This window comes from Parasteatoda tepidariorum, chromosome 1 (genome assembly GCF_043381705.1).
Source record: "Parasteatoda tepidariorum isolate YZ-2023 chromosome 1, CAS_Ptep_4.0, whole genome shotgun sequence".
Classification (NCBI taxonomy): Eukaryota; Metazoa; Arthropoda; class Arachnida; order Araneae; family Theridiidae; genus Parasteatoda; species Parasteatoda tepidariorum.
The window spans coordinates 30,969,090-30,981,234 of record NC_092204.1 but is presented as its reverse complement, the minus strand read 5'-3'; the positions used below and the strand labels follow the sequence as shown (position 1 = coordinate 30,981,234).

The following is a 12,145-nucleotide window of genomic DNA, read 5'->3' as shown; positions in this document are numbered from 1 at the left end:
CCTTGCCCACCCCTCGCTACGCCACTGAAAAAAATATCTCAATTTTCTCACTCTCAATTTTCAACGACCTACAGTTTTAAAAATCTAATTTGACCAAATAATTTCATAGCCAAAAAGTTTAAGTTTAGTTTCAGAAAAGATTGTTTAACCCTTTCGTGCCGACTGTCACAAATACGTGACAGCATAAAGCCGTATCAATCAGGGTAAAAATATAAAACTGGTAATCAAAGTATTTCCTTAGCAGTTTATTTGTGGGAGGAGTTATAATTGTTTGATTTATTTAATTCACCATTACTTTGTTCAAAATAAAACTATTTAGTTGTACTTTGAATTAACATTGATTATATATATGATTAAACTAACAATAATTAAAGTAAAAGCAAAGTAAGGGTGTCAAATTAGCAACGACTACATTTAAGTTACCGTTTTTTATTTAATTACAACTTGATTCTGATTTTGCACGAATGCTTTCCTGAAACACCCGTCCCCAAGGGGTTAACATGTTAATTGCCGTAATATGATTAAATTCGCAAGTTGTATATTCTAAATTTGCATTAATATAGTAGAACCAGTGATAGCTAGATTACATTAAATTATATTATATCACATTCTAACTGGTCTCGTTAAATCAAATAATATTAAATTCAAACTGGTCTTGCTTGTTTTTCTTCAGGATACACAAATTGATAACAAAATAAATTTAAAAAAAATTAAAATCACTTCAAATTTAACACTTTAAAAAACGCATTAGTTTCAGTATACAGTATTCATGCATATAGTTTCATACAATAATATTTCAGGAAATTTTGACTCATAATAAAACTGTTCATTATAACTGCAGACTAAGTTAAACTCTTTTTAATCAGCACATCAATGCCATAGGCTGGCTTTTGTCATTTATGACATTCTTTACTATGATGACTTTGACTTACAAGTGGAACCAAGGAATGCACGCTAACCCAGGCGTCTTTGTTTCAACTTTATATGGCTGCACTCACAGACTGGCCTGGACTCTGTGTCTAGCGTTTATAACATTATCCTGCACTTGGGGGCAAGGCGGTAAGTTCATTTTTTGCAGTTTAAGCGAGAAAAAAAAAGATTCATGATGTTTTGGATGTGTTTTGAAAAAATCTTCCATCAATTGTAAAAACGATTTATATCTGAGACATTGAAATAATTTTATAAATCACTTTTTTCGCATAACTTTTACAATATTTTTTATAAGGAGCTATAACATAGAGTCCTGTGACCTGACGGTGTTTCTATACTTTTATTTTAGCAACGATCTATGTGTAGCATACATTTAAGAATGATTTTAAAAAAAATATAAAAAAATTAATTTTAAATATTTACACAAATATCTATAATTCATCAATTTTCTTGAACTCCGTTGTCATTTCTATAAGTAGACAACAAAAGAGTCACCACCAACAATCTAAAAATTTAAATTTTCTCATCCTCATAATTAGTAACCACATTATTTTATAAAGTTTAAAAGTATATTAAAATATTGTTTATAGTGTAGTGTGATCATGGGATCACCACAATGTTTATCTTTCTGAGTACCTACTGGGCTGTCTCCAACAGGAACGCCCTCTTCGTTCCCTTTGAGAGATCTCTAGGGCTCGACTCCTAGCTTGTCTTTAGAGATTCTCGCAACCGCCAAGAACAGGACGCTATCTTTTGGAGATAGACCAGTATTCCCCGTAGATCTCGAGAGTACAGCTTCTTCCTTTTTTGAGCTGCGTGTTTGATTTTTTCCCCCTGTGTGCTCCAAGTTTGTAATAATTCATCATAGTTTTATTTTTTCACCATCATAAATTCAACAAATCGCAAATTATCTATTTCGTAAATTTAATTGCAACAGTCTCAAATATGCTAATTACATAAATTAATATTTTTATACTCCCTGGAGCTCACAGGGAGGACGTAGTCCACGTGTTGAACTTGATAATTTTTTTTTCTACAATTCATGAACAGTAGATGTACTCTATTAATAAATATGACAGTTAAATAAAAGAATTTGTGATGTATTTGGAGTCCAGAGAAATCTTTTAGCTATGGCAACTTAGAAATATCTCCCATAAGAAATAACTTCGATGTTCCTGTTCTGAGAATTAAAACAGCGTAACCTTTAGCTCATCGTCGTTAAGGTACGTCTGAAGTAAGTTTGATATCTGTCCATGATCGATGCCAGAAGACGAGATACCACCAGCTCTGGCGAGCAACATCTTCTCTCCACTAAGCGGTTCCACACGGTATATAATGATTTAGCGTTTACATTAGTTCAAACAGCATATTAAAGTACAGGGTCTCGAATGAAATAATGATGCGTAAAATGATCTTAAAAATCGATGTAATAGTTCAGATTTACTTACATTTAATTAATATTAATTCTACGGAAAATTCTATCAGTGAAAAAACTCGTCCCATGATACAAGGATGCAAAAGATGTCTTTGTAAAATAAAAAGGTAGGGCGTTTAACTCTTAAATGTATATGCTACTGTGAGTGACTGAAATCAAGAAAATGTCGACTTTCACCGGTGAATGTCAACAATCACTTAGTTTATTTGGTGAATGTCAGAAATATTTGTTTCATCCGAATTGATAGTAATTTACTCGTAGATATTATTATATTTATTCGATATTTTAATATCTGCCGAGGATAAATTAGGAGAAACATCAGCGTTTGGAATAACGGTTAAAGGCATACTGGGCAGTGGCATTTGACTTTAAAAAACATTGATGTAGGGCAAATGTATTCCTGGCAGTGGCACTTAATTAGACCTAGAATATATTTCGGACATTTACCAAAGCTGCAATGTGATTGTTTACATTCACCGGTGGGTGTCAACAACCACAAATTTTGGTCATTCATAGTAACGTTTACATTAAGTGTACCGCTTAGTTTTGTGGGATAATTTCGTTACAAGTTTATATGAGCATGCACCATGCTCTTTTGCGCCGTATATGCTGTTTTTTTTTTAAAAATTGAATATTAGCATTGAGTTTCAAAGGTTAAATACCCTACCACTATCTGTTGTAAAAGAACCTATAACAGGAAGCACACTTCCGGGCTCAGAACTTTCAGGAAGAAGTAACATCTTTTCGACCACCTTAGCTTTGAAAATACACAGTGGTGGGTTAACTTTAGTTATTATGTTAGATGAACTGTCTGATTTATGCAAAATAAACTCTGATTATGAATATTTCGTGATAGCCCATTTAACTTCTTTTCGAAAAATAGAACATTCTTTTTAAAAGAAAGCTTGGTCAAAATGGAGCAATAATAGCTTTTATTTTATTTTTCAGGAATCATCAATAGTATTCTGAGTTGGGAAGGCTTTGTACCATTCGCCAGATTGACTTACCTGGTGTACCTCGTTCATTATGGTCTAATGTATATTTATACTGGGTCCATAAGGCAGTCAATGCTGTTAGGACATCGGACTATGGTAAGATCCTGTACAAAAAGGACTATTAAATAAACAAAATCTTTTACCACCTCCTTCTCGTTCCCGTGAAAATGACGGGGTGAGGTTTCACCCTCTATTTCTCGCTCCCGTGATATCGATGGGCTGGAGTGTTCAGTAGTAACGAGCCAATAGGAATGAAACTAATTCTTTTCTTTTGACCGGATATTTTTTAAATTTTCCTTTCCTGCTGGAAAACCAACATTAAGTCGCAGTAACCCTAAATGTTGGCTTTTCCTAAAAACTTAACTTTTTTTTTTAAAATTTCAAGATAAAAACAAACCAAATATTAAAAATGAATATATATATATTGTTCATACACATATTTTTATATAATTTTCAGGGATAAAAAAATAGGCACTTTTATGACCGTTTTCTTGAAAATTCACCGATTGTTAAGGGGTTAAAAAAAATACGTCAAATAAAGTACCTTAGTAGCAAAAACTTATGAAACACATAGAATTTTTTTTATAACATTTCATCAAAACGTAAAAACATAACTAAGTTCTTGTTTATTTTAAGTTGATTAATGAAGTACTTGTCAACTTACTCCACTTTATTGCCAGTATGTGTCTAGAATCGAGGCAGTAAATCAGGTCTATCGGAAAATGTTTGCGAAAGAACGAGCCACATTATACAAGGATGCAAAATATACATTTATACAAAAAATAAATAATAGGTAATAGTAGTAATTTTATAGATGAGAGGTTAATTGAGAACAGACAAGACGGCATCTAAATCCGTATTAATATCACGTATTTAACTATATTTTTTTGAAGGCATTTTTAAGTATAAATAAATCAAAATTAATAAATCAAATCAGAACCATTTAAAGTTTAAACAACTAACTTCTGCCCCTCCCCTCAGTGGGCAGTGGTAAAAATTATCAAACGTTGACAGGTCAGCGGCAACAAAAAGGTTGGGGAGCAATTGCTCTTTAGGATTGCAAATTCCATATTAGAATGCTTTTTTAAATTATAGCAGTATTGAAAAAGAAAAGCTTTAAACTTCTTACGCTCATTTTGGACGATGTAAATTTTGTATGAATAGAAAGGACTCCACTTCTAAATGCTTCTAGCATGATCTTTCAAACTGTGCCAACAGTTTTGCCTCGTAAAATCTTTCAAAATATTTGGCAAATTGAAAAAATGATTGTTTACTTAGATTTAGCATAGAATTATTTCTATAATTTTTCCCTAACTTTTTATATCATATTTACTAATTCTTATCTTTCTGCTTTCCAGATCTTCATATTTTTCAACAATATGATCCTCAGTTTCTTGACAGCTTTTGTGCTAGGTTTATTCTTTGAATCGCCTTTAATGGCATTAGAGAAAGCATTCTCGGATGGAAAACTGAGAAAAGAAATTATGCCAGTCAATGCAGTAAATGAAATTGTTATTAGGAAGAATGAATTGCTACATGAATATTGAATTGCTTGAATATGACAGATATAATTTTTCAAGACGTCTTCTTTTGAGAAGTGCCTGTCCATTCTTCATTCGTGCTGCCTTTAAAGGCATCGTTGACTTTCAAGCTGTTTCAGCCTTTGATAGTCTATCAATCATTAGTCATTTATTGAATTAAAAAAAACTGTAACATAATAAACTATAGTAATATATTGATTTCAATAAATTGTTTTGAAACATTGCAAACATAGAATTCATATGACACTTATACACAGTTTCAGGTAAGGGTAATTTAATTCCTTTTCTTTCTTTGTTCCTTCTTAACACTAGTTGAGCTTCACTGAGCATGTGCAAAAATTTTTTTTGCGAATCATCTTGTCTTCTAATGCGTAAAAAAGTTACTGTTAACCAACGGCAAATGCCATGCAAAAGCTCTCTATTTTCATCTCACTTAACACGTTCAAGCCGGGGTGACCCACTGGTGGGACACGCTAGATTGTCTCATCTTGGCAGCACACCGGAGTAAAAACTGGTAACAAATAAATTTCATTTTTTAGTTTTTTTCCGGGAATAATAAAAATCCATAACTACCAATTGTTTTTAACGGATGCAATTTTTATATTGAATTGCTTCTTCGCTGTGATAAATTTCCTTACAGTGAATTGTTATTGTTGAGAATAGATTAACTCCTCCCGAATATTATCTAATATTGAAATAGTTCTTCTACCAGTATTTTCTCCTTTCTGTCCTGCTTTCAGGCGCAACACCCGGCGTGAACGTGTTAAATGGATTTATTGACAGGTAAAAATATTTAGCTAATTTAAAAAAAAAGAATGCTTAGTAAGTATTAATTAATATAGTATTAAACTAATTTACGTAAACACTAACCAGATTTTTGTGTAATGAACAGAAGCAGCAAATCCTAAAATAAAGTATGCATTCTTTTAAATTTATGAGCGATTTAAAGTCATAATAAATCTTTCTAATAGAGAGCAGCTATATTTTCAAATAATGACTTAATATTATACTAACTGCATACTCGTTCATCGCACGGGATGAAAAAAAAAAGGAATCACTAAGTCAGTGCTGGACAAAAATACAAAATCATGCACTATGAAAACACCGACACAAATTATAAAGTTAAAATTACTCCACTTTTTATTTATTATTATTTGTTGCTTTTCTCGGTGACCATTAGATTTAAAAAAATTCAATTTGTTTCCCATCCCATTAAAATAAAGATTAACTTTATAGTAATAAGATTAATTTTATAAATTTTTCACTATATTTAATTCTCAATTTACAACCGTATAATTTTCAAGTATTTTAAAAGAGCATGTTTTGTTTTCTTACTTGCTTGCATACAGGCTCATTTAATTTATTTTAGTGGGATTTTTCTTGAACATTTATTATTTAAAGCTATATTTAATATTTAGTGTTAATAAAAATTATGTTGTAACATTATGACGAAGTTAGGACACCGTTGTCGCTTTTATGTATTTTTTGATACTCTAATTGCCAGCGAAAATGTGTTATGATATTTATTAATTATAAGAATGAGTCAAACAGTTACTAAATGTAAAATGTTCAGTCCATTGTAAAGTGATGTTTTAAAAACAGTGGTTCTACATTGTTAAAATTAAATGATTAATTTCTTAACACCATGTCAGGATCTTCTTTTTTGAAATCCTTACGCTGATTACAGTGCAGATTCTAAACCAATGAAAGGAATAAAGCGGTTTGCAAAGATTAGACAAAAGAATAGATAGATTAATGAAGAAAATTACGAATAAAAATAATAAGTTTTATTTACAGCTCATAAGCTGCAAGTACATAACTGCCAACTTTTAATCCCTTCCATTCTGATATTTTCCAGTGGTATTAAAATGAAATTAAAATTTAATTTTTAAGCCAGAAAATACGTTGCATTTGAAAAAGCTTAAGCTGACAACCATGATAGCAACACACATCTATATATATGCTTAATTTTTTAAGTGTAGTGGTGATCAAAATCATTTAAAAATTAAGTTTATAAAAGAAGAAAAAGTATATATTTACTACCACTTTAAATATGAAAATAAAATTTTACGCCAAATGCGTAAAAGTTGGCAGGTATGCAAGTACATAAAACTCATAAATTAAGTTAATATAGAGGAAAAATGGAAAAAATATAAAGAGTTCTTAGAAGAGGAGAAGAAAAAAATTTAAATAAAATATTTTTAAGAAAAATTTAAAAGTATTTTTTATAAAATAAAAAGCCCGAAAAAATAAGGAAAAGATACAAATCTCGTCATGCGCTCACACGATTATATCTGTGAATCTAGTATAAGAGTGATTTCTAATATTGTAAAAATATGCAAAATATATCAATTCAATAGTGTGAGGAGTACCAAATAAATTGAAAATAAACAAATTAAGCTGACAATTCACAATGAAGCATATCAAGCGAAAAAATAAAAACTGAAAATTTAAGAAAATACAGAATAAAACGCAAAATATACACTGGTGTGCAAAACTTAAGCAACAAGTGGTTTTTCGGCCACAGCTCCCCAACAAAGTATAAGACAGCCATGAAATTGCAGTATAATATTCACGTAATTCAGTAAAAAGATTATTTGTATGCAAATTTTAGAAATAAAACGTCGTAGGTGATGTAAGTGTACATAAACCTTGTGGGTCGGCGCGTGCAGGTCAAAACTGTGATAAAAGGATGAAGAGCACCGTAGTTAAAGACATTCGCTGCAAGTGCAAGTGATTTTTTTTGTGAAACATGTCTTCAAGAAATCATATAGACGACTTTACTCGAGGAAGAATGATTGGGACGCTTGAGGAGGGGCGTAGTGTGACCAGTGTCGCCGAAGAGTTCGGGATCAACAAAAGTGTTGTTTCGCGTGCTTGGAATGCCTTTAAAACTACTGGTACAGCTGTTTTTCGGAAGGTTGGTGGTGGCCGTCCAAGGAAAACAACACCAAGAGATGACCGTTACATTGTCCTCCAGGCGAAGAGAAACCGTTTTCAGTCAGCGAACGCCATATCTCAGCAATTGTGCACAGCCACAGGACGACAAGTATCAAGATTTACAGTGGCCAGACGCCTCCACAAAGGTGGCTTATTTGTTAGACTTCCTGAACGCTGCATATCATTAAAAGTTAGCCATCGGCGGCACCGTTTAGAGTGGTGCAGAGAACACGAAACCTGGACACCTCATCAATGGAGTCGCGTCCTCTTCACAGATGAGAGTCGTTTTAGTGCTACAAGCGATTCTCAACGTCAGTTGATCTGGAGAGAGGTTGGAGCTCGATTTCATCCCAATAACATCGCGGAAAGAGATCGTTACGGTGGTCCTGGAGTTGTCGTCTGGGGTGGCATTATGTTGAACGGGCGGACTGAGCTTCAGATCTTCGACCGAGGTTCTGTAACTGGAGACCGCTACTGCAATGAGGTAATCCTACCCCATGTGCGTCTGTTCCGAGGGGCCATTGGACCAGACTTCATTTTTATGGATGACAATGCCCGGCCACACCGTACTGCTGATGTTCAAGAGCTACTGGAAAGTGAAGATATCACACGAATGGATTGGCCAGCTTACTCTCCAGATCTAAATCCCATAGAGCATGTGTGGGATGCATTAGGGAGACGTCTTGCGACACGACAGTATCCTCCTGGTAACACCCATCAGCTGAAAGATGCGTTAAAGGAGGAATGGAGACGTTTACCCCAAGAACTCCTGGATAATCTGGTGCTTAGCATGGAGAGACGATGCCAAGCAACAATTACAGTAAGGGGAGGGCATATCCCATACTAGGGAACATCTGCCAGTTGTACTTACGCTTCTTCAGGCAATCATGTGTAACGCCACTATATGTCAAATAAAGCCTTTTTTTGTTCCATACCCTACTTTAAGCTTTATATTCATTTCTGCACCATTATTCTTTTACCATCGTTTAAGTACAAAAAAATTTACATCATATTCAAATTTCATGTCAATCGGATGATTTCTTGTAGAGTTATGACAAAAAACGCACTTGTTGCTTAAGTTTTGCACTCCAGTGTAACATATAAAGCAATAAGTGAATTCATATGTACTTCCACTTACCGGCATCTTTCAAAAATGATTTAAAATATTTTCGCAACAAGTTTGCCAGATTACAAAGCATGAAAATAGAATCATAAATAAAAAATGGTTGAATAATTTTATGGTGCGTTCTCACTGAAGTAAAAAAGCATGTTTGATTTGTTAGGTATCTTGCATTGGCCCGAAACAGGATGTGTGCGAGGTAATAATATTTTACTGGAAAATTCAAAGTTTATAATAAATAAGGTTGAATTTTAATTATAGTATTGGTGATGAATGAGTGTAGAGAAATTATTAAAATTTAAGGAAAAAAATATTTTACAAAGTTCTTTATTGAATATTTGAAGATTTTAAACCACGTATTTTCCTAAATTGTATTTGTACACGGTAAAGATTTAAATTTTATTAACAAAGAAATTTCTAATAATTTTTTTATTAATTATAACATACAATTAACTGAATGATTTTATAAGGAATTTAATTACATTAGTTAGATATTCATTGTTTTTTTAATAAAATTTTTGTAGAGTTCGTCTATTTGTTTTTTCGATAAATAAACATTACTACGAATTCTTTTAATTCTATTCATTTAAATAAAAATAGTATTTATATAAATGTTTTTAGAAACATTAGAATTCCATGTGATTAGTTTATTTATGTATTAGTTTTATATTTTGTTTTCATAATAGTGTAAAAATAAGTTAGCTAAGAGTGATGAAAAATTAGATCCTTGTGGTATCTCATCAATTTGAACAAAATATGTTTTTCATTCTGAAGATAATTATTAAAAAGATAAATATTAATCAGAATTTTCCAATAACCAAATTCGCAGTTAAGGATATTTTTGTAATCATAGTAATAACTCAAAAAAATATCTTTTACTTTAGAAAAGGGACTGCTATTAAAGAGATCTTGTAAATCAAAAGTTGAAGTAGATTTTTCATTTTATTTGGTTTAATAAATTCTGAAATAGGTTGATTATTAGTGATAATCTAAGAAAAATGCTCTTTAATAATATTGTTCACAATTTTATTTAAGTAGTTAGCGAAAAAGTTGCCAGGTTTAGTTAGGTAAATATTAGACCCTCAAGTGATTGTTCTAAATTTACTAGGAATTTTATGAAATTTTGGACTGATAATTAAAAATGGAAATTGAATATTAATTGCTATTATTTTAACTCCTTATTTCAAAGTTCAAAATAGAATTTTTTTTACCAAATATTACATAATTATTGTTAGCTTTGCCTATGTGTGGTAATTAAATAAAAAATTTTTGTAGTTGCATAATTTATTGATCAATTTTAGAAATATTTGTTAAATTGTTACTGTTTTTTAAATTTTCCTTATTATTAAAAATAAAGATTTTAAAGTAATAATAAACAGCCCATTTCCATTCTGTTAACATATCCAAAGGTAAAGAGCATCTATTTGATATCTTTAAACAAAAATTATTGACATCATTAAAGAAATATTTTAGAATTTATTAATTAATACATGGTAAATTTATTTAATGAAAGATAAGGAAACTGCATTACAAAAAAAGTTGCACGAAATAATATATATTAAATTTAAAATACTTATGATCAGAAACAGAAGTTAACTACTGTTAGTGCAGCTGATAGTAAACCTACTCACAGGTTGAGAAGGTTCTCTTAAACATTTTTAATTTAGACAAAAAAATTATAGTGTAATGTTTTTGTATTACTTTTATTGCAGTTAAATTGACATGTTTTTGCAAAAGGGTATTAGAAAACTGAATTCTCATAAATATGTTCTTCTTTAGGATTAAATGATACTTTTAGTTTTATTTATTTGAAAAATAATTCAAAAAAATGGGGCAACACAAAAAATAGACACTTATTTAATAAAAGGTTTTTCCCCAATATCTAAAGTTGATAAAATAATGTAGCAAAGCGTATTTCCAGATTAAGAAGGTTTTCTTAAAAATATCATTTTTGGCAATGCTGTCATCACATAATTTTTCTATAATTTTCAATTTTATAGCATTCAAGATAGCAAAGATTCCCAGATGGATTTAAATTTTAATGAAGTTACTCTTCGTTAACATAAACAGATTCAATTAGTTTTTTTTTCTTTGTAAAAGAATGTAAGCAATCGTTACATTCTTTTACCAATATTCTTCGACAAATAGCTAAAATTTACTTATTGGTAAAACAATTGACAAGAAAACCTACTCACAGGTACAGATTTTTCTCTTAAGAATATTATTTTTGACAAAATTACTATCGCTTAATGCTTTTGTATTATTTTTATATCACTCTAGATAACAGTTTCCAACTGAATTCTAACAAAGTTATTATTCTTTAAGATAAAAAAGATTATTTTGATTTTTTTCAAGCTTTTCAAAATTGCGTTAGAGCAACACATTTATTTTCATAATTGTAGCTACCTTGAAATAAAGAAAGCACGTTAAACAGAATCAAATGTGGAAAAAAAATCGAACAAAATAACAAACAATTAAAACCTAAAGTTAATTAATTAGGAAAATCAAACAACAACAGCTTACGTAGCAACGGAACTTTAACTCTTACTTTAATTCAAGCTTGCATACCTCCTAACAACTTTTCTGTTAAGTAAATTCTTAAAGTTTTAAAAATTAATAATTAAGATGAGTGTTAGGAATTAAAAAAAAAAAATATTAAGTTTAAAATTGCCTAGAAAAATTAATGTTTAATCCTCAATAAAATGGTGAGGAAATAACTCACGCATTTAGGAAACTAACTTTAGGAAATAACTGAACGCACATTTGAGTATGTGGCAAGGTAAATCCACAAGAATGTATGAGGAATAAAAAAACAAATTAACAATCGAACAGTGTAGAGAGAGGTTACATATTATTTCTTAAATTGCATTTAAATTGACCGAATAGTGATGATAACAGCATTGTTAAACAAAAAGAAAGTGAGACAAAAAAATGAGAAGTAAATTATAAGAAATTAAGGTGAAGGCATTCATGTGAGTCTATTGTTATCAGTGCTAACTATTAATTAAACATATGGCTACTCACCCAAAATGACGATGACAATCCGATTGCTGGATTGGAGGAAAAAAACAAGAGTTCATGAAGAAACACATTTATTTTTTATACTTATTGATGTAATATAATGGTACAAATCCACACCAACAGCAACTCTCACGCATACCAACTCTGTTGATCATTTCATTAA

The 12,145-nt window shown here is 30.8% G+C and overlaps 1 protein-coding gene across 1 annotated transcript; it reads left to right on the top strand.

Moving 5' to 3' along the window:
• Positions 1–831: 831 nt before the first annotated feature.
• LOC122272724 (O-acyltransferase like protein-like) lies at positions 832–5,129 on the top strand. Its single transcript, XM_043056690.2, has 3 exons — positions 832–1,059; positions 3,314–3,456; positions 4,719–5,129. Exons 1-3 carry the CDS (start codon positions 900–902, stop codon positions 4,905–4,907), a joined length of 492 nt encoding a protein of 163 aa, XP_042912624.1. The 5' UTR covers positions 832–899; the 3' UTR covers positions 4,908–5,129.
• The last annotated feature ends 7,016 nt before the right edge of the window (positions 5,130–12,145 follow it).